This window comes from Stenella coeruleoalba, assembly GCF_951394435.1.
Source record: "Stenella coeruleoalba genome assembly, chromosome: 7".
NCBI classification, from domain to species: Eukaryota; Metazoa; Chordata; class Mammalia; order Artiodactyla; family Delphinidae; genus Stenella; species Stenella coeruleoalba.
The window spans coordinates 24,363,849-24,391,409 of record NC_137153.1 but is presented as its reverse complement, the minus strand read 5'-3'; the positions used below and the strand labels follow the sequence as shown (position 1 = coordinate 24,391,409).

At 52.5% G+C, this 27,561-nt stretch overlaps 1 protein-coding gene across 1 annotated transcript in view; it reads right to left on the bottom strand.

Annotated features, from left to right (window-relative positions):
• GFRA2 (GDNF family receptor alpha 2) overlaps positions 1–27,561 on the bottom strand; it is a 96,096-nt gene that overhangs the window by 13,547 nt on the left and 54,988 nt on the right. Inside the window, exons 5-6 of the mRNA XM_079926728.1 lie at positions 1,924–2,033; positions 1,077–1,217 (exon numbers count right to left, since the gene is read on the bottom strand). Coding sequence (XP_079782854.1) covers positions 1,077–1,217; positions 1,924–2,033 — 251 coding nt within the window. The remainder of the gene's footprint in view (positions 1–1,076; positions 1,218–1,923; positions 2,034–27,561) is intronic.

Genomic DNA, 27,561 nt, shown 5'->3' with positions numbered 1-27,561 from the left:
GCGAACCACATCCCTACCCCCACCCCCTCCACACCAGAACCAGAGAGTGAGCCTTCCGAAATCAGATCTGACCATGGTACCACCTGCCGACACCCCTTCAGCGAGCTTCACGCCACCTCCGCCACCTGCAGGACCCTAAGATCCACACGCCTTCAGATCTGCAAGGGCCCTCACCAGGAGGACTCTCTCCACCTGTCCAGGTGACCCTGGGCATCCTTATGCAGTGCGGCAAGGCTAAGTGGTCTGCAGTTCCTGAAACCCACCTCTGCCCAGAGCGGACGAGCAGGCCCTCCCTGCCCCTTCAGCTGACCGGTGGTCAGTGATCCCCAAGTGGGTCTGAGATGCCTTCAGGGCACCCCTCCTCCAGGCTGACTTGGGCAGCCCCACCCTGGGCTTCTGCAGACCCCTCTGCAGACCTCCACTCTAGCACGGTTCCTCCCCCACCGTACTGTGATGGCTGTGACCCCCTGACAGTGCACCTCCTTCAGAGGGTGAGCTGCTCAATGACAAACACTGTGACTTCCATCTCTAAGCCCCACCGTGCTGTCAGAAAGGCAGGATGGACAGATGGACGGAAGGAAGAAAAGAGGGCAGCAAAGAGGGAGGAGATCTCCAGGTGGGTGTGGATAGCAAGGGTGTCAGACTAGAAAGACCAGGCAGGCAGAGCTTGTGGCTGACCTTTCCTTCTCTCTAGCCTTCGGATTAGGAGTTTGATGACACTCCAATTCCAAGGGGAAATCGATCCTTAAAGGGCAAAGTGACAGATGCTAAGACCTCACCCCAGGGCTGTGCCTGAAGGAACCTGGCTGAGACTGTCAGGATCACAGACCAGAAACCTTCGGCCTTGACTCGACATAGGTGGAAGGCCTCCAGTGGCCTCCGGACAGCTCCGGGGTGAATCTCCGAGAGCACAAAACCCACGGTCTCTGCAGGCAACCCCCCTGCTGGAGAAGCCCTTCAGGCGTCACTGGCCACCGCAAGGGGAAGGAGGGAATAGCCAGGCAGAGCTCCAGGGCCCCCTGGGATAGGAGGGGTGGGGGGTGGCTGCTGGCTGCGGAGGACGTGGCAGGACTCACGGAGGCACGGGTTCTCGGTGAAGTCCCTCAGGAACTTCTCACACTCCTCCTCCATGTTTCCGCTCCCACGACAACTGCACCAGGGGGACACCACGATGCCAGTGGGGCTGGAGTCCACGTAGTTGGGTGTTATATCGAACCCTAGGCAGGGAGAAAGGGAGGCAAAGGAGAGAGGAACAGTAAGGCTTCCCCTAGGGCCCCCAGACCCCAGGCCCATCAGAGAAGAGGTTTCGGACACCACCCTCCCTCCCATCCACCTGCCCCTCAACACACATATATCCCAGCTCACATTCCAAACCGTGGGGGTCAGCAGGGGGGCATGGCATAAAGGACAGGCCAGGGCGGCAGAGGGGATACCAAGGAGCCCCCCGACCCCACACCCGAGAGCACGGGCCCTCGCTTTCTCTTTCACCAACAAGCAGAGCATGTGTCCTCCAGTCAGGGAGGCTAAGGCTCTCTCTTGGGTTTGGATCCCAGTGCCAATGTTGACCAGTAGGGTGAACCTGCACAAGTTACTTAGCTTCCCCAAGCCTCAGTTTTCCCATCTGTAAAATGGAGCCCCACCCCCTGCCTAGTAAGGGCTGCCGTGAGACTTAAACAAGACAGTCCCTGTAAACTGCTTAGCACAGCGTCTGGAATATTGCACAATGAATGTTACCCTTTCTTCTTATTTGGGAAACTCCTAAGGCCCCAGGGGCCTCCTCCCCCATGATAAACCTCCGGCTCCCATCACAGCAGAGAGGGGCCAGCTCAGGCTGTCCACCCGCCGACCCTGAGCTGGGCCTCGGTCCCTAACTGAGCCTGGGGCAGCCAGGAGCCACCGAGAGCCCGGGTGGGGGCAGCTTACCGATCATGCCCGCGTAGGAGCCCAGACACGCCTGGTAATTGTCGGTGGGGCAGCCGGTGAGCGTCCGGTAGGAGGCACGACAGTTGGCGTGGAAGTCCGCCAGCCGGGACCTGGGGTCAAGAGAAGACCCATCGGACAGCATGTTAGTCTGGCGGCCCTCCCGCTTCCCCGGCAGCAGAGCGGCTTCTCCACAGCCTCCCAGGGTGGGAAGAAGCCAGGAAAACAGAGAGGAGGAAGACGGAGGGAAAGAGCTTGGAGGGCTTTAGGCTAGGAGCTCCTTGAGGACAGGACTTCCTGGAGACCCAGGCACCCAGGTTAGGCAAGGCCTGCTCTGAATGGGTCTCTCCGTCGGAGGAACAGAGGGAACCCGGGTGGGTTTGCTGAGAATGCCTGGGACCCAGGCAGGAAGGTCAGGCCCTGCTTCCTGCTCAACTCACTCCTGGTGACCTTTCCCAAGTCCTCCAACACAGCACCACTGCCACTCACAGAATGAGTACAATAATCCCTGCCCAGCCACTTCATAGAATCCGTCTGGGGGTCAAAGGGGACAGCCCCCAGGGAGGTTAAAGAAAGAGTCCCCCTAGGACGAGACATCCCCTGGGCATTCCTGACCCATCTCTTCTGCATCAAATCAGAGCAAAGCCTCCCCTGCCGTCCCTCCACCAGCTTCCCCATCCTGCAAGGCAGAATCAGCCTTTTCTTCCCCTGGTGATGTAACCTGTCATCACCCGTTCCTCTCTGTCAGTGCAGATAAAGCTGCTTTGGAACCACCTGCACACAGCTCTGTGCTCCCCACTCGACCATGAGCTGCCTGAAGGCTGCTGCTGTCTGACCCGGTCTGTCTCCAGCCCCCAGTACCTGGATGCAGAGGTCACAGGGAGCCCAGGGCACCCAAGTCCAACCTGCATAGCAATTCCCGTTCCTTCTTCTTCCTGCCCTAGCACCCTGGCCCCAGGCTGTTACCATCCATCAGCCCAGGCCACCGCCCACCTCCCCACCCACCGGGGCTTCCTATAGGCGAGTGCCCTTTGCCACAAGGTCCTCGCCATCATATCCCGAGTGTCTTACAGCAGCTGCATGCAGCAAGTACCAAGGTCTTGTTCACTGGTGTTTTCCCAGTGATGGGCACATAGTAGGACCTCGACAATACGGGCTCGGTGAGAACTACTACAGTAGCCACGGGAAGGACCAGAACCCAGGCCATCTGCCTCCCTGTCCAAGCTCTGTCCATACCGTGAGGTACCTCACAAAGCCATCCCAAAGGTCACCCCGAATTCAGCTCCTCTGCTTCTCCACTGGAACTCTGTCCATATCAGGAAGGAGCAGATAGAGAAAAAGACAAGAAGTTGAGAGAGACCAGGACAGCCTAAGAGGAACGCTCTCAACACAGAGGCGGCTCCTTGGGTCCCACCTGGTTTCCCTGGAGGCCCCACAGTCCCGGGAGAGGGGGTTTAGGAGAACGAGGAAGCTCTCCAGAGTGATTTGACCCCAAAGAGACCTTGAGTGTCCCTGGATCCCTGCAGCCCGCAGAGGCAGCGAGGTGCTGGAGATGGAAGGTGAGCTCCCAGCTGAGAGCTGGGGGCGAGGTCTCACTTCAGCTCCGCCCCATCTTGCTGCGAGATCTCAGATGAGTCCTTGCTTCTTGGGGACTCATTTGCCTTATTTATGCAATGAATAAAAGTATTTTCACAGTCAGGGAAGATGAAAAAGTTCTGGAGACGGATGGTGGTAATGGCTGTGCAACAAGGGGAGGGCACTTAACACCACTGAGCTGTACGTTTAAATATGGTGGAAACGGTCAATTTTATGTTGTGTGTAATTGACCACGATAAAAACGTGACTTAAGAAGAGGTCCTTTCACGTCCACCTTTTATCACGTAATCCTCACAGAAACTTTGCCAAGATCTGCCAAGCAGCTGTTATCACCATCCTCCTTCACAGAGGAGGAAGTTGAGCCTAAGAGAAGCTGAATAACTTGCCCAAGACCCCAGAGTTTCCGAGCAGCGGAGCCAAGACTCCAGCCCAGAACCCCAACAATAAGGGCCACCCCTTCCGGCAGGTCCTCCACCCACATCCTGCTCCTCTATAAAAGTATCTCGTCCTCCATAGGAAAAGAGAAGGAAAGCTGCAGTGTCTCAGCCCTCCTTCCTGCCCGTAAATCATACCCTCTATTGCCTCACCACCCAGTCCCCAAAACAGGGAAAAGCAGCGTTTCCAACCAGCCCCCAGCCCCTGCAGAATGACACTTGGGGGCTTCCCTGGTGGCGCAGTGGTTGAGAGTCCGCCTGCCGATGCAGCGGACACGTGTTCGTGCCCCGGTCCGGGAAGATCCCACATGCCCCGGAGCGGCTGGGCCCGTGAGCCATGGCCCGCTGAACCTGCGCGTCCGGAGCCTGTGCTCTGCAACGGGAGAGGCCACAGCAGTGAGAGGCCCGCGTACCACCAAAAAAAAAAAAAAAAAAAAAAAGGCAAGAATGACATTTGGTCTTGAATGGCCAGACCAGAGTCTGTCCTGCTCCATGAACTAGCAAATGAATGAAGGTCAATGAGAGATGGTCTCTGCCCACACCCCGGACCTCCAGAGACCTGTCAGGGGGCCAGGAGGGGACACAGACTTAATAGGTAAAGGAGATTGGGAGGCCAACAGACCAAAATCTCTCAGCAGCTATCGTGGGTTGAATTGTGTCACCCAAAGAGCTAGGTCCTCATCCTTGGTACCCGTGAGCGTGACCTTACTCAGAAATAAGCTCTTTGCAGATGTAACCAAGGTGAGGTCACGGTGGATTAGGGTGGGCCCCCAACCCAGTGTCTGGTGTCCTTATAAGAAGAAGAGAAGAGACACAGACCCAGGGTGAGAATGCATGTGAAGATCAAGGAAGCATTTGGAGTGAGGCGCCTACAGGTCCACAAATGCCGGAGATTGCCGGCAACACCAGAAGCTAAGAGGAAGGCATGGAACAGGTTCTCCCTTCAAGCCTTCACAGGGAGCACAGACCTGCCAACACCTTGATTTTGGACTTCTGGCCTCCAGAACTGTGAAAAAATCAGTGCCACCCAGTTGTGGCACTCTGCTACAGCAGCTAGGGAAATGAATACAGCACCTTCAAAGATTTCACTGTTTTGGCCAAATGTCTGCCTCCAGAAGGAGCCAAGGGGCTGTGGTCAGGCCCTGCAGTGAGGAGGACCACAGGGGTCAGCGTGAAGCCACATCCAAGCTCCTGCAGGGTGTGGGGCTGCAAGATTACAAGCAGAGCTGCTAGGTACCATCTCCTCCCCACCAAAGAGATGTTCTAATAGGATCTCTCAGCCAAAATACAGGAGTTCATTCTAATGTCATTTGATCACACAGATAGCCCAAGCCCCTCCTACCAGCTCCCCAATGCTCACTGTCAGTCCAGCCCGTGAAGCCCTTTCTGCCCCTCCAGCCACATGGACTTCGTCCACCTCTGTATTCCAGCTACACATATAGTCTGGACCAGTCAATTTCATACTGATATTGCCCTGTTCGCTCTCTCCAACTGGAACACACATTCCCAAAGTGGCAGACTCTACTGATTTCTTCACCCATATCCTCCAAACCCCTTTGGGCAAGTGGTAGATATCCATTCATCTTTTCTCCAAATACGTATTGAGGCCCTGCCATGTGGCTGACAGACTAAGGATGGGAATGGCACGCATGTCAGTGCAATGTCAGGAAGGTAATTCCAGCTGATGGGGTCAGGGCTCCACAGAGGTCAATGCCGGCTCACCATCCCGGAGGAGCATGCCACCTGCTGCAGCAGACCTGAGAGCCCAGCTCCATCCTCCCGGAAGCTCACCTCCCTTCTGCAAGGCTGGTTCTCCAATCACTGACATTAAGAACCTCAAGGATCTTGCTGTCCTCACCATCCATGAGGCTTCTTAAAATATCACTGGGTCCCAGGCTGGAGATGGAGGGAACGTGTGAAAATGGGAGTATGATGCCCTCAGAGAGAGACAAGGTCATCCAGAGAGAACGGGTGGGTAAAGGAAGTAAGCTAGGACACGGAAAGTGAAAGAGTTCCAACACCAGGTGCAGTGGGCCAGTGAGACCCCTCAGTGAGGAGGGGAGGGCAGATCCAGCTGCTGGGAGAGAAGGGAGCAGCTGTCACACAACCACATTCAGTCTACCGCTCGCCTGCTGTGTGACCTTGTGCAGGCCTGGTGTGTTTCTGTGCTCAGTGTCCCCAGTTATCAAATGGGGTGGGCTGTGCCTGCCTATCTCCCTCACGGGATACGTGGGAGAGCTGGGGCACAGAGAGGAGACACTGTCCTTACCTTTCTTCTCTACCCAGATGTCTCATCCCCAGCACCGTGCCTGCCACAGACAAACGGGGAGTAGCTTTTCCTGTGTCTGATGTAGAAGAAAAATACCTGTTCACCCCTCCAAGGCGGGTCTGGACCCCACACAAGACAATGTGAGCCTATTGGAGAGAGACAGCTCCCCCTCTCTCCCCGCCAGGCTCCAGAGTCACCCTGCTGGACCGAGGTGAACGATGGCCTCCCTGCCCCGCATCACTCTCCATGCCACGCTGAGGACACAGGAGGAGCAGCACGGGCCCCTTTGCCAGACCTTGGGTGACCCATGGGGAAAGGCCACCTCGCTCCTGGAAGGCCACAGCCCACTTCCTTTACAGCAGCCTGTGGCTCTCTTCAGAGCACAGGGAGGGGAGGGAGAGGAGCTAAGGGGAAGGGTGGAGGGAAGGGAAGCGGCCAGGCCTTCTGTTGCTCCATTTCTCTGTCCTCAGCATCCAGGCAGCCTTGGCAAGCCAGAGTGACAAATGAGGCCGTTTAGGAGGACGCCGTGTCCAAGCCTCCGGGAGGCCTTTGATTTCTCAAGTTCCCTCTGTCCCTTAAGTCACACCAAAGCCCATAGCAGCCGGCTCCCTCCACCGGCATGCAAGACCAGCGGGGCCAATTTCCTTCAAGCCCATGACACTCTCAACTCCAACCATGAGTGAATCAGTCCAGTCCTGGTAGGTACAGTCTCCAAGGCAAGTGTTATCCTTTTCATAATGTGCGGTGAGGCAGCTGGGGATCTCGGGCCAGATACCACTCGTCCCTGCTGACGCCATGAGGTCCCCAGTCTCTTGGACTCTGTTCTCACTTCCAGGAACAGCCTTTTCCTAGACCAGCCTCATCACTTCTCAGATTTCTGCCTTGAAGAGCCCCCATAGGAGTGATGGCATAAAAGAAAGCATGAGAGACAGACAGACAGACAAAAAGAAAAAACAGAGAGCCAGCAAGAGAGCCAACAATGAACACGAGTCAAGTCCATCTCAGCAAGATGGAGTAAAGACTGCCAAATGAGCTCAGGACAGCAGATGGGTCTGTCCAAAACACACAAACCCTCTGTGGGCTTGTCTCCTCAGCAGCTGTAGCCTATTCAATCACAGGAAAGTGGCAAGAGAGGCAGAGAGAGACATCTGACCCCCAGTTTTATTAAACAGTCACCAGATTAAATACAGGATGTCCATTTAATTTGAATTTCAGATAAACAATGAATATTTTTTTTTAGTATAAGTACATCCCATGCAGTATCTGGGATATACTTACACCAAACAGTTTGTCAATGTTTGTCTGGAATTCAAGTTTAACTGGGTAGCCTGTATTTTTATTAGATCTGGCAACCCTATTTGATGGACAGGTGTGTTCCTGAAAGGAAAAAAGAGGCAAAGCTGGAAGTGCCAAGGTCAACCCACATAAGCAGAATCATCCAGAACTGGGGGGCGGGGGTGGTGGTGATGGGAGAGGGTGGACTTCCTATAGCTCAGTGGTTCTTAAAGTGTGGTCCGCAGACCCACAGCATCAGTGTAAAACTGGGAACTTCTTAGAAATGCAAATTTTCCAGATCCCACCCCAGATAGAACAGATCTTAAATCTAGGGGCAGAGCCCAGCAATCTTCATTTTAACCAGCCCTCCAGGTGATTCTGATGCAGGCAAAAGTTGGGGGATGAAGCAAATCTGCACAGGCTTCAGAGCTGGGATTGTGGGAACCCTCCAGACTCCACTCCCTGGTCTCAGCTTTAAATATACCTACGATATAGCCCAGCCCATGGAAGAAAGTAGTGCTTCAGGCTGTAGCCCAAGAAGGTTCACAGTTACAAGACTATGCATGTTTGTACACACACGCACGCACACACACACACACACACACACACACATTCCTATCCCCATACAAACACAGTTACACTTGGGTACACACCTCTCGCTTCTTTTCTTTGGCCTTAGCCAAGAAAGTACAGGTACCTGTTATCAACAAATCCCTCCCTTGGTGCAGACTGTAAACACCTTCCCAAGCACAAAGACTCTTCTCAAATCTGTCTGGCCTAGAATAATACTACAGTAAATTGCTCCCCCGAAGCCCAAAACGTTCCAATGCTGGCCAATACGTGGCTTTAGGGTCTGAAGCTCTTGGCCAAGTTCCCATTTATCAGGTTATACCTGTTATGCTGCTGCCACAGAAACCCATGGGTTTCTACTGGTTTCGATTCAGAGGAGGAGTAAAGGAAGCTAATATTTACTGAGGATACACCATGTGCCAGTCGTGGTTATCACATTTAACTTTCTGAAAAATCCCACAAAGTAGACATATTTCACAGCGAGGACACGGCAGCTCCAAGAGGTAGGTCGCACGGTCACACACCCTACAGCCAGCAAAGCAGGGCCAGGCACCTGCCAGTGAGGACAGGGTCTTTCTCTGGCTCTGCTGCCATGACCCGCCCCCACTAACAATGCTTCCAGACGGCTGCCACCAGCACTGCTGCATGCTGATGAACAAGGCACTTGAATATCTTATGGAGGAGAAAAAGGGTTCCCAAGAAATGCAAATTACTCATGGTGGTCTTCAGAGACAATTTAGGGGAACACAGAGGAAATGGCTTTCATAGACCCAAGAGCCTCTGGAATGGCTTTCTGAGGTCCCCTCCGGTGGTGCAGGGCACGGTTAAGTAGGCTCAATGTTACGTGACACTGAGAAAGGGGAAAATGGATTTCCCCCACATGCCTGTTTTCTGACGCCTCCAGGGCTCACCGTGGACAGCCTGAGCCCCCGTCATTTCCTGCCTGTTCCCGAGGACTACCGCCACTTGTCTCATGAAATCAAGAATCCACTTGGCTTCCTTCCCTCCTGTTTATTCTTTAAGTGTACATGGATACTTATTCTTTCTGCCTAGAACAGCAGCTCCCCTTAGGGGGTGGGTTGCGGACTTCCTCCTCCGGCCAGGTAGTTCTTACAGGCTGTCAACCGTGGCACTCCACTGTCCGGGGCCACAGGTGGACACGTGACCCAGGCTTGGCCCACCACACAGCTCTCTTCCTGGCCACACTGACTAGTCTAGGTATAAGGAAGTAACACTAGCCAGGCCAAGCAGAGCCCTGCCCAGAGACTTTCCTAATGGAGCAAAGAAGAACATTCTTTTCTTTCTGGTTATAAGACACTATGGACGTGAGCCCAGATAAATTGGGACCATAGATCTAGCCTCTTGGTCACAGTAAGGATAAGCACGCAGCTAACCTGCAGAGAGAAACAGAAACTAGAGACAAGGAGAGACAGAGGGAGACCTATTTGTGTGAGTCCTGGAATACACTCCTGCCCTTTCTAGATTTTACTGGAAGCCAACAGATTCCTTTTTAATTTTTCTTAAGGTAGTTGGGTCTCTGTCACTTAAAACAGAAAAATTCTGGGGAATTCCCTGGCGGTCCAGTGGTTAGAACTCCGCACTTCCAATGCAGGGGGCCCAGGTTCTATCCCTGATCAGGGAACTGAGATCCTGCAAGCCACGCAGCATGGCCAAAAAGGAAAAAGAAAAAAAGAAAAATTCTTCACTACTGCTTAGCTTTGCTCTCTGATTTTATCTGATCTTCTTTGTCCAAGTTCAAAGCAAATAAAAAAGGCACACGCTGAAAGGGACACACACCAAAAACCAAACCCACAAAGGGTCTATCTAATCCACGTGAAAGAGGCAGGATCACAGGAACCCTTCAGTGGGAGTAACTTGGAAAACAGACGACGGTACAATTCATGAAGGAAGACAGACCTGACCTTGGATTCTTCCTAGAGAGGAACGGTTCAGATGGGTAACCCACAGAAAGCCACATCGCTATTGAAAATGACAAGGACGTAGAGGATACCAACATGTGAAAATTTAAACATGAAATCATGTTAAGGGATAAAATGCAGGAGACAATATACTTTATGCACCCTGGTTACGAACAGGGGAACATGGTGAGTGTGTGAACTGACACGATCCAGAATTAAATTTCAAAAGATGCTAATAGAATACACTGTTTATTATGTGCTCTTTTAATAAAGCTGCTTTAAGATGGTAATTATTTCTTTACATTTAATGGAATGAGGCCCCAGGAATCCTGCGTTTTTATAAACAACGATTTCTCGAAGCCTTTGGCTAGAGAAAATGTTATTGGTTCCAGAAGCATCAGCAAATGGGACTGACCCTAGATCCCAAAAGAAAGAGGCTGAGAGAGCAAAGCTACCCATCTCAGAGCACTGGCCCCTCACTCCAGGGCAGCTCCAAGTCCTAGGAGCTTGCAGGTGAGAGAACTTGATGCCACACTGGCAAATGCAGGTCAGAACCCTTCTGGACCTGACCAAGAGCTCAGGGCAGGCTACTGTAAGGAGAAATGTTTGCTCCCTTTCCCCAGGAGGTCCTGAACTCTGAGAGAACCCCACCCCTCTACAGAAGGAGGCCCACCCGTGAGGTCCACTTTCTGACATCTTGTCATCCTGGTTGGGTCTGAAATTTGGCTCAGTTCTGTGTCCTGGACAAGGTCATTAAACCTGTCCAGGTTTCCTCATCTGCAAAACAGAGGTTATAATAGTACTTACCTCCTCGTACAGTGGGGACGAGGATTGTATGAGCAAATGGTTGATGCTGCCCCCTCAACACCTGCTACACTGTTATCGAGATTAGGGGACTGCTGAGCATGGGACACTGTGTAGAAGGCATGAGCTCTCCCTTCAGGCCAAAGGAGTATAATATCTGTGATCTATTAACAAGCGTCTCCTGCGTTTACCCCGAGTCACACAAAGTACTTCCACTAACACCACCACGCTTTACCCTGACAACAATTCTCTGAAGTTAGCATGATTACCCCTGTTTTACAGGTAAGGAAATAGAGGCATAGAGAGGTTAATTAACTCACTTAATATCACAGCAGCAAGGCACAAGACTTAGCTTCAAATCTTAGCTCCAAAGCCAGTGGGTCTTCCCCGCCACCACACTGCCCCCACCCTTACCCAGCCCTCTCTTTTCTCAACCCACTGCTCCCTCCCCTTCTCCCAGCATGTGACAGCCGCAAAAGGAGAAAGGCTTATTCCTCTTCTAGTGTCATCTGTGGGAATCAGTGAGGTGCTACTTTCCTCCTTGGCCCCCACCTTTTCCATCCAGTCTGGAGCTCACCCAGCATCCCCTCTCTCCTCCCAGTGAGCCATGATGGCATCCAGAGGTAATGACCTGGAGATGACTGTGGTTGGAGCCACTGGACCCCAGGTGACCAGAAGCAATCAATTAGACCCAGGCCACCATCAAAAGACTGGCATGCCAACCAGAGTGGCCAACAGAAGCCTGCTTTAAGAGAGGATTGGGAGGGTCTGGATGGGACAGAAGCCAACCCGAGCCCACATGGACCTCCCACCCAGGTCCCAGAGATGGGAGCCAAGGCCACATCCTTCTTCTAGACATCATCATTGGATATAGCCCTTCGTGTTCTCTGAAAACACAGGCAGATGGGCAGATGCCCTTTTCCCCAATTTCCCCCCAATCCCTTCACCTAAGTTCCAAACCTATTATTACCTGGTAAGAGGAGAAAAGAATTAAACGTATGCATCATTTGATTTTAATTGAAGGACTGTTCTATTTCATTGAACTGCTAAGTAAGCTGAACAAGAGATTGTGTTTACATAAGCAAACCCAGAGTCACTATAGACTTGCTGTCATGTTAAGTCAATACTTATGAAGGCTCTCTATTTAATTATTCAGTGAGGATTGACTTATTATTGTGTTAAGAGTGTAGTTAGCCTTGAGCTAGGTAGCCATCCAGCTGAAAGATTTCTTTCAACTTTCTCCAAATGCTGATATGGTTCCTGCTGGTGGTATGAGGTTAGTTTCTTCTCTCTCTCCCTCCCCACTGCCACCCTCCCTCCTGCTCCAGAGCAAAAAGCTCCAGGTCCACCTCCTTTAAGTCCTTTAAGTCAGGGGTAGCAGGTGATCCTGTGGTGGCCAGGGAGCAGGCAAGATCCCCATGGCCAGTGGTCGGCCTCTCACGTGATCTTCCTAACCCCAGGGATTAGTCCTAAGATTCTGACACTTGAAGTCTCATGAGCTAAGTTCAAGCACTTTCAACCTTTATTCTTCCCATTCCAGAAGCTGAAGACCCAGATCACTCCCCCCCTTTGCAATTCCCCTCTCTCCCACCTCCACAGAGTGTTTCTCAACCTTCACAATCCATCCAAACCCTATGATTCCACAGCATGTTGTTACAGAGATTCAGATAGGCTCTGACATCAAATCATATTTCGTAAAACATAACATACAGAGGAACAACCAGCCTAAACTACAGGCCAGCACGAGGGGCACAGTGACTAAAAGCAAAATCCCAGGCCTCAAACAACCTGGGTTCGAGCCCCAGTTCTGCAAATCACAAAGGGGACAAGCTTGGGCAAGTTACCCCACCGTGAGAATCCTCAACCAGAAAAAAGGTCTAGTCATTTCTGGGAAGTGTCACCGAGATTCCCGTACAGCACCTAGAACTGTGCCCAGCACGCTGGCCTCAGCTTTTTGAGGGACTTATTCTGACTCTGGTGACTATGGCCCCACTCATGCCCCCAAAGGAGGACTTCCTGGGTTTCAGGAGCCCGTCATTTGCCACCCTGACCCTCACCCATAATCGGGACCGTGATGACCTCTCCATCTCATTTCTCCCCCTCCTCCTCCTCTCTCTCGCCCAAACCCTCGTAGCAACAGCAAACGGCATGAGTTCCCCAACCGTGATGCTCCACAGAGCCTTACCCCACGGGCTCCTCCCGCCAGGATTGCCTTCCCCCAGCCACACGCTCCTTATCTCCTCTTCCAGTTCACCCTTCCAAACCCAGTTCAGGAGGTGTCGGCGCTTCCAGAAAACTTTCTGAGAATGATGCCTTGTCCCAACTCTGAACGTGTTTCACAAACACCAGTTATTATGTTTTCCCCACCAATCATAGCATAATTTATATTTTTTGTATCTGTTTCTCCCATTAAAGTATCAATTCTTTCAGAACAGAAATGACTTTATTCATGTTTGAATCCTCAGTGCCCAGAGTAGTGCCTGACACTGAATACAGAGCCTTTTGGATGGAAGGGGGAAGGGAGGGAGGGAAGAAAGAATGGATGGATGGATGGATGGATGGATGAGTGGATGGATGGATGAGTGGATGGATGGATGGATGGATGGATGGATGGATGGATGTGTGGATGGATGGATGGATGAGTGGATGGATGGATGGATAAGTGGATGGATGGATGAGTGGATGGATGAGTGGATGGATGGGTGGGGACTATATCTAGAGGCACAGAAGATTTTCTGCTAAGCAGGAAAAGAGTCAAGAACTCTCCAAGCACCTCCCCTTGAAAAATAAAATTACAAGCAGATTTCCAGGTGGCATCAGGGCAAAATGCATCAGGGTCACATTAACTTTGGCACTAAGATAGGTCAGCCCTCCAAAATGCCCTTGGGTGGGTCTGTCTCCCTCTACTCCTCAGACACTGCCTGGTGGTTGTTAGGAACTTGGAAAAGTATCTTTGCTATCTCTGATACCAGCCATTTGCTAAAGGAGGCCCCAGTGGCCTGCAAGAATTAACACACATGCTTAAGCACCACTCTTAACATGAACAAGTGCCTTGGGGACCCACAGAGGAAAATCCAATGGGTCCCTGTGGAGAAAGGCTGGGTAAACTGTCCATTCTCAAACAAGCAGAAGGGCAAAAGGAATCAGTGTCAGGGTGGAGTATTTGGATCAAAACACCCGCTGCTTATAAGCCGTAAACCTGGAAACATCATGGTAACTCTTAGTGCCTAAATGGCTCTGACACCTACACAGAAGAGTGTGGAAATGAAACCACATATGCAAAAGTAAACAGTGAAATCACATATGCAAAAGTACCTCCGAAAGATAGAATTCACTCTGTACATGTTTATTCTTTTTCTCCCTAGGAATGATGAAAAGAGAATAAATGCAGGGGGCCAGAGCAAGGACAGGAGGCTGGTGTGGCAGGGAGGGAGAGAAGCCTGCATACCGCAGCCTGGCCCAGCAGGACGCAGGAAGGAACGGGAGTCCGGGTCTGCTCTCACAGAGGACTGGGAGAACACACACTCCCTCGGGGCCACAGAGGCTGCAGGGGACCTTGGGCCCTCAGCCTGGCCCCCCGGCGTCCTTCATCCAGGCCTTCTAGAGCCCACTGCATAGATAAATATTTTTCCATTCAGGCAAATATCTGGGCAGCTATGCCACCACTAGGAGTATTTCTCATTATATAGACTAATGAGAACGCTGTGCTTCCTGGGAGCTATTTATCAAGGCAATATCCATTATAAATGACATTTTTCCTCAACTAACAAAGGATATGAGGCTGGGGAAGCTGGTTAAAAGGAAATGTTTAGCTGATTCCAGAAACCATTCAGAAATTAATGACCCACCCCCTTGCTGGCCGGTGCTCCCCTCTGTGCTCTGCCTTCCACTTGGACCCCTGCCCCTGGCCCCCACCGGAGCCAGCAGGTTGGGGAAGGGGAGTGACGCTGGCTCCAAGGAATATCCTGCCTTAGGAGGAGAGCCGAGTCTTAAGCAGCAGCATCACTGAAGCATATAAGACCAGATTATTTGTGGTCCCAACTTGCTGATGCAAGATGAAAAATACAGCAAACTACAGCTGCTGACCTCAGCTTTTTTCCTTTTTCTTCTTTCTCCTTCGCTGAGGTTAGTGTTTTACGAAAAAGGCTTTAAAAATAAAATCTATAAACTGAGGGACTCCAATCTGTTAGCTTAAGGTCAAGCACACAGAACACAGCATCCAGAGAGGAAAGAACTGAATCCGGGCCGTCTGTCTCACCTGCAAGCAGGATGCTCACTCACACGTGTCCCCACAGGCACGCCCATGCGAAGGCCCTGCCACCCTGACGGACGCAGCACACGCAAGGCCACACACACCTCCAGGCAGGAAGTCCGCATCCCTCCCAATCACAGGCCCGTCCCCTAAGCCGTGATTCTTGGGCAGGTCCTTCCTGCTTCTACCCTCCAATTCCACAACAGGTGACAACTCCAGGATGACATCAGAGGGCTGGGAGCCATGCCCCTCCCGTGTGGGTGGTACTTGCACCAACGCTGATTACAGGGAGCTGCGGTCCTGCAATGGGTCCAGTGCCTCCCGTGAGGAGTGGGCTGGATGGAAATCAGAGGGGACACGGCAAACCACTCAGGGAGAGCAAGGGGTCTCAAGGTCCCAATGGATTTGTCACCAGCTCTCTGAAAACTTCTACTGTAAATCAATGAAACGTCAGAAACTTGGAGCTTCTGAGATTTGAACCGGAGTTTGGCTTCATCCAAGAAGACAAAGTGTGAAGGAAGACTGTTCCATGTGGCAGAAAAAAGATGGTGACTTCTACGTGAAGAGGTAACACCAGGCAAGGAGTGAGAAGAATCTTAAGTGCTCATCAAGTGTTTGAATGCATTTATCTCAGAATAAGCAGTTCCTCATTGCTTCTACTGAATCTCTCACACATACCCTAAAGGGCTCTGCTAAGGCCGAGATTCAAGAGATAGGAGACAGGGCTTCCCTGGTGGTGCAGTGGTTGGGAGTCCGCCTGCCGATGCAGGGGACACGGGTTCGTGCCCCGGTCTGGGAAGATCCCACATGCCGCGGAGCGGCTGGGCCCGTGAGCCATGGCCGCTGAGCCTGCGCGTCCGGAGCCTGGGCTCTGCAATGGGAGAGGCCACAACAGTGAGAGGCGCGTGTACCGAAAAAAGAAAAAACAAAAAGATAGGAGACAGAACACAGGAGTACAAGGTACAAAGGGAAGAAAAGCCTGTAAGTGGAAATCGAGACACAGGGAGGAGCAGACCCAGGAAGAGAGGAAAAGCCATCATGGCAACAGTGCAACAGAGAGGGAAGTGGACCCCGCAATGGGAAAGGATGAATGAGTAGGTTCTTGAGGCAGAAACAAGAGTAGCATTTGTTCTGGATGCAATGAACAGAAGCCTTTCCAGGACACCTGGGCAGCCCTGGGCAAAAAGATTCCCCTGAGGGGCCTGCTATAGACTGAATGTTTGGTCTCCACAAAATGTATATATTGAAACACAATCCCCAATGTGATGGTTTTAGGAGGTGGGGCCTTTGGGAGGTGATTAGGTCATGATGGAAGAGCCCTCATGAATAGGATTAGTGCCCTTATAAAAGAGATCCAGAGAGCTTGCCCCTTCCACTTTTGTTGTTATACCCCCTATTATATGGTATTTCTGTTATAGCAGCTCAAATGGGCTAAGACAGGGTTCACCACCAAGCCCTCATTCTCTCCAATGAGTACAAGGGGCAGGGCTCCCCAGGAGAATTCTGAAGTGAAGGTAGGTTCCCCCCAACTGCTCACTCTGTCCTCTTCCCAGTCATCTGGAAAGTGGGTTGGCCATAACACCATTGGACATCCAGCACTTCCTGTAAAACACACTCCAGTTCCTGCATCCTGCTCCTGTGGTAGGCATCTGGGGTCAAGGTAGGAGGCAACATCTCCGTGTGTCAGCCAAGGTGGATCCCCACGGCAGCTGGCAGACGGCAGGGGTGACTCGACAGGTATGGCCCCAGTGCAGGGAGTCAAACAGGGCAGGAGAAATGAATGCTGATGGGCACAGTGGGTAGAAAGCTGCAAACCACAGACCTACCAGGACACACGGGGGCCATGTGCCATCAGGGTCTGCTCAAAGAAAGCCACCAGAGGACACCCCAAGAGGCACAGAGCCTGAAGACAGCAGTCAATCAGGCTGATGATGTCTGAGCCCAGGCCCCAGGGAGCGGTCCTCCAGCTTCCAGCACAGGAAGGTAATGTGTCCCAGCAAGACAGCCTGACAGTGTCCCCCCATAGATGGTCTTCCATGGGGGCCTGGCATTTTGCGGTGGTCCTTCTCGTTGCCCCTTGGCCTACTAGACGTGTACTGGATGTCCTTACAGGCAACGTGAATTTCATCTGGGTATTGCTGGTGGTGATGTTGGTATTCAAAGGAAAGAGTAGAACCTACCATTGCACTGAAATGGGGTACAGTGGGTTTTAATATACGGAAATGAATGTGGCAAGAGGAAGGTAGACCAGTTGTATAGCTGATAGGAAGGCCATCCCTTGAATACCCAGCTGCACTCCTCTGCAGTAGTAGGTCTGCAAATAGTAGGTAGATAGACAGGCTGTTGGAAGGCCTTAAGCAGAACCTTCCAAACCAGGAGGCAAACTGGGAATGGCAATTAGAGATCAGGTGGCTGGTGATCTGCAGGGAAAGGACATGTAACGGGTGATGACTGACATTTTAATTAAGGTATCCAGGACCCCAAGACAATGGTAAGTCCATGTGCATAGAACTGAACAGAAATGAAAAAAAAAATAACCATGTTCCAGTGGACATTCAGAAGTTAGCAGAGAACGCCCCTGACCCACCCTCTAGGCTCAGATCCAAGTAGCACACATAATGGCATCACACGGAGTGTCATTCCTGGCGGAAGTCTCTGTGGGACACACTCAGTGTGTTGACCAGGCTACAATGGCCCACTGCAAAGGAGCCACAGCCCAGGTACAATCTCTGGACACCAGCCTTCCAGGCTAGGACTTTCTCCCACTCACCCTCATACAGCTGACCTTCTCAAAACCCATCACTCTTGACCCCTCCTGCTCTAAACGGAAGCAGAGGGAGGCAGCAACAGCCATGAGAGCACACAGGATGCCACCCAAGCTTCCACATTCAGAGCAGAGCCAGCCAGCTCGGAGAAGTTGGGGAGTCAACGATGAATATCAGTTAGTTCATCCCAAAGGAGGTATCTGAGTTTCTCCCAAAACTGAGACCTCAGAGCTGAGTCACTCCAATCCAGCTCCTGACAAAGAACAAGACCTGCAGCCTCGCTCCCACCACCAGGAAACAGGCTGCTGCCACCAGCAACGACACACTCAAGAGGCCGAGAGGCTCCAAGGCAGGCGGCCAGGTAGAAACCTTCACGGAATTCCGATGCCCAGCCCGGGGACAGCCACAAGGATGCTGAGCCAGCCCAGACACTCGAGATCTGAAATCTGCACCATGGAAACCTGGTTTTCTTTATGCAGTTTATGTTTCCTGTATTTTTATGCAGTTTATGTTTGCTATAATTATTTCTATTTCAGTCTGAGACCTACCAAACTAATAATAATAATAGCTAACAATTTTGAGCATTTGCTGTGTGTCCGCTAAGCACCTCTAAAAGCATTAACGTGTTTAATCCTCACAAAATCCCCCACCAGACAGAGAAGGAAACCGAGGCTTGGAGAAATGACTGTGGCATGCCTGGGAAGTGCTGCGGCTGGGACTTGAACACTGGCCTGTCTGGGGTGCAAGCCCAAGGCTGCCAGTCCTCTCAGAGCAGCAGAGGGGCCTGGGCCACTGCTCCCATGTGGGAGGGACATCGCCCTCTGGGGTTGGGTACAATGGTGGCAGCAGAATGTAAGAAAGAGGCCCCAAGGAGCGGCCACAGCCACCAGGGCAGAGCCAGTGCTGCCTGACCTTAAACACGCTCTGCCATTTTTTCCTTCCCCCTCAAGAGTCACTGGGCTTTGTTGCCACGAGGAAGGCCCGCCCCTTACAGGCCTACAGCACACCTGCTTTTCTTTTTTTTTTTTTTTTTTAATTTTTATTTCTGGTTGCATTGGATCCTTGTTGCTGCGTGCGGGCTTTCTCTAGTTGCGGCGAGTGGGGGCTACTCTTTGTTGCGGTGCGTGGGCTTCTCATTGCGGTGGCTTCTCTTGTTGTGGAGCATGGGTTCTAGGCACGTGGGCTCAGTAGTTGCGGTGCCTGGGCTCAGTAGTTGTGGCTTGCAGGCTCTAGAGCACAGGCTCAGTAGCCGTGGCGCACGGGCTTAGTTGCTCCGCAGCATGTGGGATCTTCCCGGACCAGGGCTCGAACCCGTGTCCCCTGCATTGGCAGGCGGATTCTTAACCACTGCACCACCAGGGAAGTCCCACGCCTGCTTTTCTTGATCTCTGCCCTCAAAATTGTGTCTTTCCCCAGCTCCTCTCTCTGCCTAGGAAACCATAGAACCCCTCACTCACGCCAGAACAGACCCCAGCCCATCCTCTCCCAACCAAGTGCCCTGGATCCCACCATCTTACGCCCTCTCCCCTTCCTCAGAAAGCCCCCTCCCCTTAGCATTTTCCCACCTTTCCAAGCAGCATCTGCCCATTTGAGGTCCCTCCTACCCGCCTCTCATGGGAAGTCAACTGTCATGAACTTTGCCAGGGCCCACCAGCCTTGGGGGTCACAGTCTTTCTCTAGCTAGGGACGCCCCTGGAGAAGTGTGGGAGACCCTGCCTCGGTGTGTTCCTGTCCCATGGCCCCCACGGCAAGTCACCACAAATCGAGGGGCTTAAAATAAGAGAAATTAATCCTCTCTCAGTTCTGGAAGCATCAAGGTGTCAGCAGGGGCGTGCTCGCTCTGAAGGCAGCAGGAACGAAGCCTTCCTCGCCTCTTCCCACTGCTGGTGGCTCCAGGCAACCCTCAGCGTTTTTTGGCCCGAAGCTGCGTCGCTCCAGTCTCTCTGCCTCCGTCTTCCTCCCTAGATGTCTAGGCCTGCTCTCTCCTTCTTATGAGGACACCAGTCATCGCATTTAGGGCCCACTCTAATCCAGCATGGCCTCATCTTAACTAATTACATCTGCCAAGACCCTATTCAAATAAGGCCACATGCTGGGGCTCCAGGTGGACCTTCTGGAATTTGGGAAGGGAGGCTATTTAACCCACTTGCACTCGTCAATCCCCTTCCCCTTATAGCGGGCACTTGACCTTGCCGCCCCCGACCCCAGCTTGGTTCAGATGCAGGCTGAGACCCTCTGTGTCTGGCCTGAGCAGCCACTCCTCCAGGACCAGGCTTTTGTTCTCCAGGGTCTCAATCTCTGCACGGGAGAGAGACAGGGCCTCCCCTGCCCATGCTGGGGGCCTTCTCTGGGTAGGTCCTGGGAGAGAGGATTGGGGCCGCTCCAGCACAGTCCCTAGGACCTGCACCGGCAGCCATGACGCCCTGGGGGAGCGATTCCCACTGTGCTCTCCCCCTGGCAAGGACAGCTGTGGGGCCTGGGCCTCACTTCCTCTGGTTCCCAGACTCCAAGCCTGCGTCCCCCAGGGCCAGGCATGCCCCAGCGTGGGAGAGGGAGAGGCCGTGCGGGGTGCTGCATTCAGCAGCCAGACCCGTGCAGAGGCGCTCCCCACCCTTGTCTGGCCACAAGCACCGGCCTCCACGCTGGGCCGAACCCCGTCTTCAAGGCTCAGGCCCACCCCTGCATTCCATTCCCACCACAGTGGTCTCTCTGCACTGGCCTCCCACTTCCAGCGACTCTGTGGGTTCACGGCAAATACTTTGATTGTTTTCCAAAGGATAAACAGACAGGGGTCATTTTAATAGTAAAAACACGCCAGCTGGATATTAAAGCAAAAGTGTTTAGATGCTCCACGCAAGCCAATGGCAGATGAATCTGGGCCACTCTCCGGCCCAGGCACACTCCTTCCACCATCAGGAGAATTCTAGAGAACACGGAGAAGCAGAAGACACCAGCAAATAAGCTCCTCCTCACAGGTGAACCTAAAACGTGGATTTGTTTGTCAGGCCGCACATCCAGGACCTTCTCTGCAGGGCCCCGTACCAAGCCGGCTCCAGGCATGGGCCCCAGCAGCGGACCTGGCGCCCGGGTGCCTGCAGGTGTCAGTTCTCAACTTTCACAGTGAAGAAAATCACCCAGGGAGCTTTGGAAATTGGATTCCTAGGGCCCCAAACCCAGGAAGCTGCCTCAATAGGTTTTAGGGAGGACCTGGGAATCAGCATTTTAATAAGGGCCGCCATTGATGGAGATGGGGGCCCACGGGCCACATCTGGAGACACTGCAGAATAACTGTGAAAACACAGCCTCTGGAGCCAGCCCTGCTTCAGGTTCCATCCTACAAGCTGTACAGTCTTGGGCAAGTCACTTAAAATCTGTGGCCCTCAGTGCTCTTATCTGAGCACAGAGAAATAATAGGAGGCTTGTATATAGCACTTGAGGCTGCGTGTGACAATTCCTCATAGTGACAGGTACCTAACACACAGGCACGCCATCAATGCCACCTGCCTTGGAAGGCCACAGCCTTCTGGGCAAGCCTGGTCTCCCTAGGGAATGGCATTCCCAGCATCAGCTACAAGGGGAAGGGAAAGGTCCCCTCCAGCAGCCTTGCCCTCTGGGATCTGGACAACAAGGAGTCAGGCCTGTGCCCAGGGAAGCAGATGCCAAACGGTGCCTACCACGCGGGCAGCCCAAGACCAGAGTACGATGGGGATGGGGGTGGGTAGCCACAGTGGGAAAAACAGATAACCTGGGCTCCGGGTACCCTCCGTGCCTACCTCCCTTTGGCTCCCTTTATTTAAGTGTCATTAACAGCTGATCCCGGCTGTGTGTGAGGTTTTAGAAAGTGGAGAGGCATCTCCACTGGAGCCTGAGTGTTAAAGGGGAGCAGGGCTGCCCCCACCCCTTCACACTCGGGAAGTGGCAGTGGTCATCCCTGAGAGAGCCCCAAGGGAACGGGCCCCAGGAGAGGACAGTGGAGCCCAGGAGATTTCCCCCTTTTCCTGTGGAGAGCCTGGGTTTCGTTATTATTAAAGCAGATGGCAATTTCTTTACAGCAGTAGCGCCTACAGTGCAGAGACACTTTGAGGGAACGTGCTGATAAAGTCCACGGACCACCCCTAGAACATCCCTCTCCCTTAGGGACACACACTTTCATTCACTCAAGCACCCTCCTCTGAGTACACACTCATCCCCCAAAGAACACACACGCTTGCATCAGCCTTCCTCCCACTGCCGTCACCAAAGGGCATCCTCTGGGTGGAATCACCAGAGAATGACTCTCTCCTCTTTGCTCTTCCAGCCACCAGAATTAGGAGGACCCTGATCTGCCTGGCCCCCATGTTTCTGAGCCTGGGAAGCCCAAATGCCACACGGCACAGCCCGCGGGCCTATGGACCGGCTCTCAGACCTGGAAAGCCTAGAATTAGAGATGCAGCACCCAGGATGCCCTGGAGAACTGATCCGACATCTGCACCCCAACCAGAGAATCCAAGGAGGGGGTGGGCCATTGGGCAGAACTCCCCACATCCTCCCTTGCCAGGAAGAGGGGAGACTGTAAAGCGTTTCTCTGGTTCTCGGTGTTTGGGGTGAAGAGGGACCTTCGAGACCAGTGAGCCCAACCACCTCACTCCAGAAGTGAGGAAGCTGCTGTCCAGAGGCCCCTGTTTCAGCTCCTACCTGCACGGCAGAGAGGCAAGAGTCTGGCCTTGCACAGGCATCGAAGTGGAACGCCCTTCCTCCAACAGCTCCACTGGTCAAGCTGCGCTTCCCTCGGTATTTCTGTCCCCGCACCTCCTAAGGCCACACACACACTGCCTGCATCTTCTCATGCAAACTTATGAATCATAAGACAAAGACACTTTTGACCTCACTGGGTGGCAGGAAGTTTATTGATGCCCTGAGCCCACGGTTCTCCTCTGTCACATACTCCCTCCTCTCCTGCCCAAATCCCAGAAATAAGGCAAGCCACCGTTGATGAAGCATAGAAGTTGGGATATCATTTCCTTCACTCCCTTTGCTTTCAGATAAAGGAGCCAAGGCTGAGAGGGTACAGAGCACCTCTGAGGTTTCCCAGACAGATGGGGCCGGTTTGGGGGCAGGACCCAGGAATTCTGGCACAGGTGCGTCCCTTCCATCAAGCTGCTGACACCACCCCAGCTCCCACGTCCCTCGTATCTGAAAAGAGGCCCTCACGAATATAAATGGGTTCAGCTACTATGGAAAACAGTATGGAGGTTTCCTAAAAAGCTAAAAATAGAGTTGCCATATGATCCAGCAATCCCACTCCTGGGCATATATCTGGAGAAAACTCTAATTTGAAAAGATACATGCACCCCAGTGTTCATTGCTGCACTGTTTACAACAGCCAGGACATAGAAGCAACCTAAGTGTCCATCGACAGATGAATGGATAAAGAAGATATGGTGTATACACACAATGGAATATTACTCAGCCATAAAAAAAGAATGAAATAATGCCATTTGCAGCAACATGGATGGACCTAGAGATTATCATACTAAGTGAAGTAAGTCAGAAAGAGAAAGACAAATATCATACGATATCGCCTATATGTAGAATCTAAAATATGACACAGATGAACCCATTTACAAAATAGAAACAGACTCACAGACATAGAAAACAAACTTACGATTACCAAAGGGGAAAAGAGGGGAGGGATAAATGAGGAGTTTGGGAGTAACATATACACACTACTATACCTAAAATAGATAACCAAGAAGGACCTACTGTATGCAGAGGGAACTACAGTCAATATCCTGTGATAAACCATAATGGAAAAGAATATGGAAAAGAATATGTGTATACATATTCTGTGTACACCAGAAACTATCACAGCCTTGTAAATCAACTATATTTCAATTAAATTTTCTTTTTAATTTCTGAAAAGAGGCCCTCACCATGCACTCTCTCGACCTGGTCCACACAGCACCCTAACTGGGTCAGGCCTTACTGTCTCCACCGCTGACTCGGGTGCTTGCAGTGAGACAGTGCAGAGGCGACAGCTCCAGGATGAGACGATATCCCCTGCTGGTGTGACAACCCTCGCCCCTCCAAGGTCCAAACCTCCCTCAACCAAATCCCCAGGCCCGCTGTCAGTGATAAAAAAGGTAGAATTGTGCCATTACCCAAGGTCATCAGGGAAAACTACAGATGATGAAGATTCCGTGATATTCTTTGCAGAAAAAACAGAGTTCACCTCTCCTTATCCATCTACGTAGCCAACTCTGATTCCAAAAGGCCTTAATATGCTCTCATGTCCCTTTTCCAAAGTCATCTTAAAATATATATTTTTAATCTGAAAAGTCCACCATAATAGCACTTTTGTAGGTCACTCCTCAGGCAGCCCGCCAAGAACAAGGAAGCCGCCTGCATGGGGAGTATGGAGTTTGTACACTAAAATAGATATTTTACTCCTAAGAAAATCCTTCATCTCTTTGCTTAAAGTCTAATGGTGCCTAGTGCATAGATAATCTGAACACTCAGGTAATCTGCTTTTCTGTTCCAGAGAAAACCAGTGAAAGAAAACGGATGACAGAGGGAAACTCCCAGGGGCAGACAGAACCTTCAGCGAGAAGTGACAGCAGACACAGTGAAGGAAACAGAAATACTAGAAAAGCAAAACACAATTACTCAAGATTCACGGTGTCTGAGGCTAATTAGTGTAGGGTCCAACAGTTCTCTGTAAGTCAGTAACACCTGAAGGCATCGCGGACGCCATCTGTGCGAATTAACCGGTAGTTAAGGAGAGCACTGCGTCAATAAGAAAAGGTTAAGTTACCTCCTACAATCTCTGTTTAAGGCAAGAAAGAGCATTCAAGTATCCAACAAGTGGGAAGATCCCACATGCCGCGGAGCGGCTGGGCCCGTGAGCCATGGCCGCTGAGCCTGCACGTCCAGAGCCTGTGGTCCACAAAGGGAGAGGCCGCAACAGTGAGAGGCCCGCGTACCGCAAAAAAAAAAAAAAAAAAAAAAGAATTCAACAAGTATTTCTTGCACCCTCCACTGTGCCAGCCCTAGGCTAGGTGCAGGGGCACGTGGACAGGCCACGTGGCAGCTGCATGCAGGATAACTTGGTGGAGAAGACACCGAAGAAGGAGAATTGAAATGATAAAAGGTGCTTTCCCTTCCTCCCCCGACACCCATGTGTCCCTTCTAGAAGGAGAACAGGATTTTGAGGCCGGGAGGCCTGAGCGTGCCTGCCGCTAAGAAGAGGCCTTATCTTCAGAAGCCCAGTGAAAGCAAGCCAGGAGCGGGAGGTGCCAGGGCTTGGTGATGGAGAAGGCAGAGAAGCCCAGTGGGGCAGGAGAGAAAACCATTCCCCAAGCTAGAGGAAACCTGGGCCCCCTGCTCTAGGGCCCACATGAGGGACCCCGGGAGCTGCTGAACAGGGAGTCCCCATGGCCTTGAGGGAAGTGCCCGGTCAGCGGGCTCCCTCTGGGCACATCTGGGGTCAGTGGAGATTACAACTGTGGGGTCTCGGGGCTGCCCAGCAGATGCTGAAGGCCCCAGCCCCACTGTAAAGCTGGCAGGGGGAGCAATGCCACAGGCGGGCAAGCAGCCTCCTCACCGCTGCAGGTTCCCATGCCCTGAGCCTGGATCCCGCATGCCACAGACAAGGGAAGCTCCATTAATGGTATTGCATTTCCTGCCGGCCAGGCTGGGGCAGGGAGAACCTGGAGCCAATTTAGAAAAATCAGGAAATGTGACCTGACCCCAGAGTGTGTTGTAGAGTGAAATCCACACATGTTACAACTGCAATGCATCCTAAGAAGACCTCTGACGGGGGTCGGGACAAGCGGTGTAGGAGCACAGGGAACAGAAAACATAACCTCCAGGAAGACAGAGAAGCTTCAAAGAGATGGTGACCTCAAAGGGTCTCCTAAGATGAACGGGAACTTTCCATTTCATTAGGAGGACGGCCCAGGCAGGGGAGCTGGTCCCTGCAGGACCCCAGAGGCAGGAAGAGCAGAGGGAAGTTACCCGTCCAGGGAGGCTGGGGCACAGGTGCCTGGAAGGAGGGCCAGGAGAGGAGGCTGCAGGCGGGGGTCCGAGGCAGGCGGTCTCAGATCCCAGATTCTTCTGGAACCAGAGGCGGGAGGGCCCTGGGGTTTGAGTGCTTTGAAAAGTTCATTCTGAGGACTTATCTGATGGCTGCTCACTGCCGAGCTATTTGCTTGCAAAATCCATTTCCAAATGGCCTGCTCATCTGTGAGAAGCTACAGGGACTATATATCAGGAGCAGCCATCCTCCCGATGGTCCGCCGCTGTCTCGCAGCTTCCTTAGGCTGCAGCCCCTCCTATTCCACCAGACCCAGCCTGCGGGCCCGCACACCCACACCTCGAATCACCAGGCACCTACCCTGAGCCTAGCCCCAGGCCTGCCCGCAGCCCGAGATCAGGCAGGGGAGGGTCGCTTCTCATTAGAATGAGCAGACCACAACCCCTGCATTTATGCACAGCCCCTGGTCAGAACCAAGGGAAGACGCCCACAGGCCCACCACCGCAGCGCCCCTGCCCCAGCATCCCACACCTGAGGATGTGCCCTTTCAATCCTAGGAGAGAGGAGACAAAGGGAGAGAAAGCCCTGGCCCCTCCCTCATTTCAACCACCACCTGGCAGGTTCTCCCGGGCCCAGCAGGACTCACAGCTGCTGAGTTGGGGACCCACTGAAAACCCTGCTCTGGTTAAAATACATCTATCTGCAGCATTCAGAAAATAGCTATCTACAGTATTGCTTTCAGCTATAATGGAAAACTGATGGCTTTTATCTCCCCAACTTTATGACTATTGATGGGATAGAGGCTGAGGTTTGATGACCATTTAATAGCCGACCCTGTGCAGTTAGGAGAGCATCAGAAAGCAATGAAAGCACTGAGATGATTGTCTGGCAGAGAATTCTCCGCTGAGGTCCAGGAAGCAAAACAACCACCCTCCCCAGGCTCCGACAGGAGAAGAAAATCAGTCATCATCATTTCTGTTTCTCCCCCCTCCTTTTTGCCATTGACCTCTGAGAGGTTGATCCAGGGGGGAAGGGAGGGCAATGGGGGACAGGAGCAATGCAGGTGTGAGCCCTTATGGAGAAAGGGAGGGTGGGAGAGGGGCTCTGGACTGCGGATTCCCAAGATGGGCACCCCACGCCCCGCCCCTTCCAGCCCAGCCTTCACTGCGCCATGGACAAACCAAATGGGATTCTCGCGCAACAACAGGGGCTCAGGACTGTCTAACGAGCTTCCTGCAAAGAGCTGGAAGGAAAAGGAAGGAAGCGGAGGTCCGGTCTAGCCCGTGATCCAAGTGGTCTTAGACCTCCTGTCCACGGCCAGAAGCCAAAAGCCACCTCCAGGGCTCTGCATGGACTCAAGCATCAAGCCTTCCCTGACAGTCCGTCCCTTCCCCCTGTGTGGGGACCTACCCGACGCTGCCCGCCTCCCTTTCCACAGTACAGGCCAGGACCCTGTGCTGCGGAACATCACAGTTTTAAACATGGTGGGGAGGGGTGTAGGGGAGGGGGATTCTTTGCAGCATTCCAAGTACCATCACGGCGCTTCTCTCATTTTCTGTTCTACGACAGCCCCATGAGGTGGACAGGACAGATTTGATTCTGTTTTTTTTTTTTTTTTTTTTTGCAGTACGCGGGCCTCTCACTGTTGTGGCCTCTCCCGTTGCGGAGCACAGGCTCCGGACGCGCAGGCTCAGCGGCCATGGCTCACGGGCCCAGCTGCTCCGCGGCATGTTCCCACATGCC